Source organism: Megalobrama amblycephala, linkage group LG18 (assembly GCF_018812025.1).
Source record: "Megalobrama amblycephala isolate DHTTF-2021 linkage group LG18, ASM1881202v1, whole genome shotgun sequence".
NCBI classification, from domain to species: Eukaryota; Metazoa; Chordata; class Actinopteri; order Cypriniformes; family Xenocyprididae; genus Megalobrama; species Megalobrama amblycephala.
Window position 1 is genome coordinate 7,339,559 of NC_063061.1, and position 2,960 is coordinate 7,342,518.

General features: G+C 32.6%; 1 protein-coding gene across 1 annotated transcript; it reads left to right on the forward strand.

Moving 5' to 3' along the window:
* Nucleotides 1-1,355: 1,355 nt before the first annotated feature.
* Nucleotides 1,356-2,478, forward strand: LOC125253561 (prostate stem cell antigen-like). The gene is made up of 4 exons (XM_048167585.1): nt 1,356-1,425; nt 1,500-1,619; nt 1,802-1,903; nt 2,249-2,478. Exons 1-4 carry the CDS (start codon nt 1,377-1,379, stop codon nt 2,314-2,316), a joined length of 339 nt encoding a protein of 112 aa, XP_048023542.1. The 5' UTR covers nt 1,356-1,376; the 3' UTR covers nt 2,317-2,478.
* Nucleotides 2,479-2,960: the final 482 nt, after the last annotated feature.

The window sequence follows — 2,960 nt, forward strand, 5'->3', positions numbered from 1 at the left end:
CATTCATAATAAACATTTGATACACTTATTGCTAGCTTAATCATTTGTTTTCTTTCTTTTCATCAGTGACTTCTAAAGCTCTTCATCCTACAATCAGACACACTGTACTGAATATAGAGCTTGTGTTTTCTCTGTACTATCTTTGGTGTTCTGATGTGATGAACTGAAAAGTATACTGGATGTTTTATGAAATAAAATATCATCTTGTTTCTAGTGTGCTTCGAAAGACTGCAGGAGTACTGCAGTAACACAAAATGTAATTTATGAAAAATGTGATCAGATATGATCATTAAAAATAGATGTTTAGTTTTTAATACAATAATTGCATTCACTATCACAATTTTCCTGTTCACAGTTACAGATCACAAAGTCTTTATTGTTTATTTTAACCTATAATATACACTGATAAGCCAAAATATTATGACCAATCACATGTGAAGTGAATATCGTTCATATATTCAATATTCTGAATATCGTTCTGAATATCTGCTGCCAAGGCCTCATATTAAAGGGATAATTCACACAAAAATGAAAACAGTGGAAAGTAACATTTTGTAAAAAAAAAAAAAAAAAAAAAAATAGAACAAAAAGAAATGCTAACTAAATTCAGCATTAGGGACTTATGGCCCTGAAAATTAAATCTTATCTATTTCAAATAAAATGAACTGCTAGTATACTAAATATAACTTAACATGGAAATTTAATACCTTTCACCCGCATTAGTGCATAATTTCACTTATAGCTATTTTAATATATACCATCATGAAGCCACCCGTGTCCTAACCACACGCTGCACTCTTCAGCACAATGGTAACCACAAATCTAACACAAAAACTCTTTAAGATGTCAACCATAACAGCTCTAAACAATAACAAGTGTTTCTTTTTACTAAAAAAAACACATAAAAACATAAATTAACAATTTCAACATGTATTCTCCTTATCCAGTCCTGCTACAGTATTAACTGCTCATTTCTTGTTTTGGAAGACAAAAGTTCTAGCATTAACTACAGAAACAGACACACATATAATGATGTACATTATTGAGCGTCCACATCTATCAACCAGATAGAAATCAGAAATGTCTATTAATCAGCCAGAGCAGCCTAACAATGTCAGAACACCCACCAGCTAGAACAGCATTGCATTTTTTACTTTTTTTTTTTTTTTACTTTCTTTTAAAATCATTCACTTAGATTACTGTAATCCATTATTTAAAACTGATCATTATTTTGGAATGGAAAACATTTATCATGAGTGTCTGAATGTGTCAAGTGTGTGTAGGACTTCACGAAGTTTCCTTGTTGAACCCACCCCTTTCTGAACAGACATAAAAGGAACAGAAACATTGTGATTTCATTCTGTTCCTGACACAAGATGGATCTGAGAGTGTCTGTTGTTCTTCTTTTCTTTTTTTTCACTGGAGGTACAAAAAACAGCAAGTATTGAATGTATTATTTGGTACACTGAGATCACTGAATGTCTCTCTCTGTCTTTCAGGAAATTCTCTCAAGTGTTACAAGTGCGGTTCTGATTCGAAGAATACCTGTGAAGCAAAAGAGCAAACATGTCCAGCTGGAGTTTCTAAATGTGGAAACATTATAATGGAAAAATCAATTAGTAAGTTTAGTGTGATGTGGAAATTTACTGTCGTAGTTTACTGAAAGTGATAATATGAAGTAGAAATATATATATATATTAATCTCATCACATAATTGCAATTATTTGTCTATTGCAAGAGGAACATGATTTCTGGAATTGTTTCTTCAGCCTATTATATAAGAAGTTTGTCCTTTTTGCAGGTAAAGGGTGTGCAGAGGAATGTGATCCAGGGACCAAAGACCTGCCAACTGGAGGGACAGTGTCTACCCACTGCTGTGACACTGATCTCTGCAACGCAGCAGGTATTGTTCTTTATTTGACTGTGTGTTAATTTACATTTACATGTATTCATCTATCAGTTGCCTTTTCCCATAATCAATATTATAATAATTCAAACACAAGTGATTGTTCATAAGGAGCACAATATTTCAAGAGTAGTCAATATAGTGTAAAGCTTGAACAGGATGAAAAGGAGTTTTTGAATCAGTCAAGTTCTTTCTGAGAGTTTTTTTTGTTGTTGTTTTTGTTTTTTTAGAAAACTGACAAAACTTATCAACAATGAACATGCCATGTTAATTCATTATTATTATTATTAGTAGTAGTAGTAGTAGTAGTAGTATATTAATTTTCTTTATCGTCTTGATTAGATGGAGTGTTTAAGGGAAGCTTCCTCCTGCTCTTCTCTCCTCTGCTCTTCTACTTCCTGTTTCAGTGAGTCCAGATTCAAGACTTCAGATTCTACAGTGAAGATCAGTGAATATGAGACACATTCTGATGCATTACTATAGTTCACTGAATAAAGCTTGTTTGTTGCTCTGCTGTTCTTTGTATCATGAATTGAGGAACTCAAAAATATGTATTTTAATAAACAAATATGAAGCAAATATACTGCATCATCATTATAAGCAGATTGTCTTTATAGCCAAATAATTCTTCATACAAGAATCAAAACACAAACATTTCTTTCATACACAGAAAACGAGATACTTTAAGATGAGTAAGAGTATGTGAGATGTGTTTTTCATTTGGAAACGTGTATCTACAAATCATGAAAATGTGTTTTTGGGTGAACCAATCAAAGCTTTATAATGTTTAGAAACAATATGACTATAATTCACAACTGCTCACGTGTACATTTGAGACATTAAGCCTTTAAAAAGATACTTGTCCAGAGAGAATTACAAGATTAATATATTTATTTTCTTACTCGGTGACACTCACACAACCACAGACACACATACCTGACAGATGTAATGGAAATATGTCTCCAGAGAAATCACACATGCTTGTGAGGTGTGCCAAACACTGCTTAGACACTGTTTCAGAGAGCGACATCATCTCTAATGCCTCCTTGAGCCC

Coding starts and splice junctions, on each gene's coding strand:
- LOC125253561 (XM_048167585.1), top strand. CDS start 1,377: ATGGATCTGAGAGTGTCTGTTGTTCTTCTTTTCTTTTTTTTCACTGGA. Junction 1,426..1,499: donor TTTCTTTTTTTTCACTGGAG/GTACAAAAAACA, acceptor TCTGTCTTTCAG/GAAATTCTCTCAAGTGTTAC. Junction 1,904..2,248: donor TGATCTCTGCAACGCAGCAG/GTATTGTTCTTT, acceptor CGTCTTGATTAG/ATGGAGTGTTTAAGGGAAGC.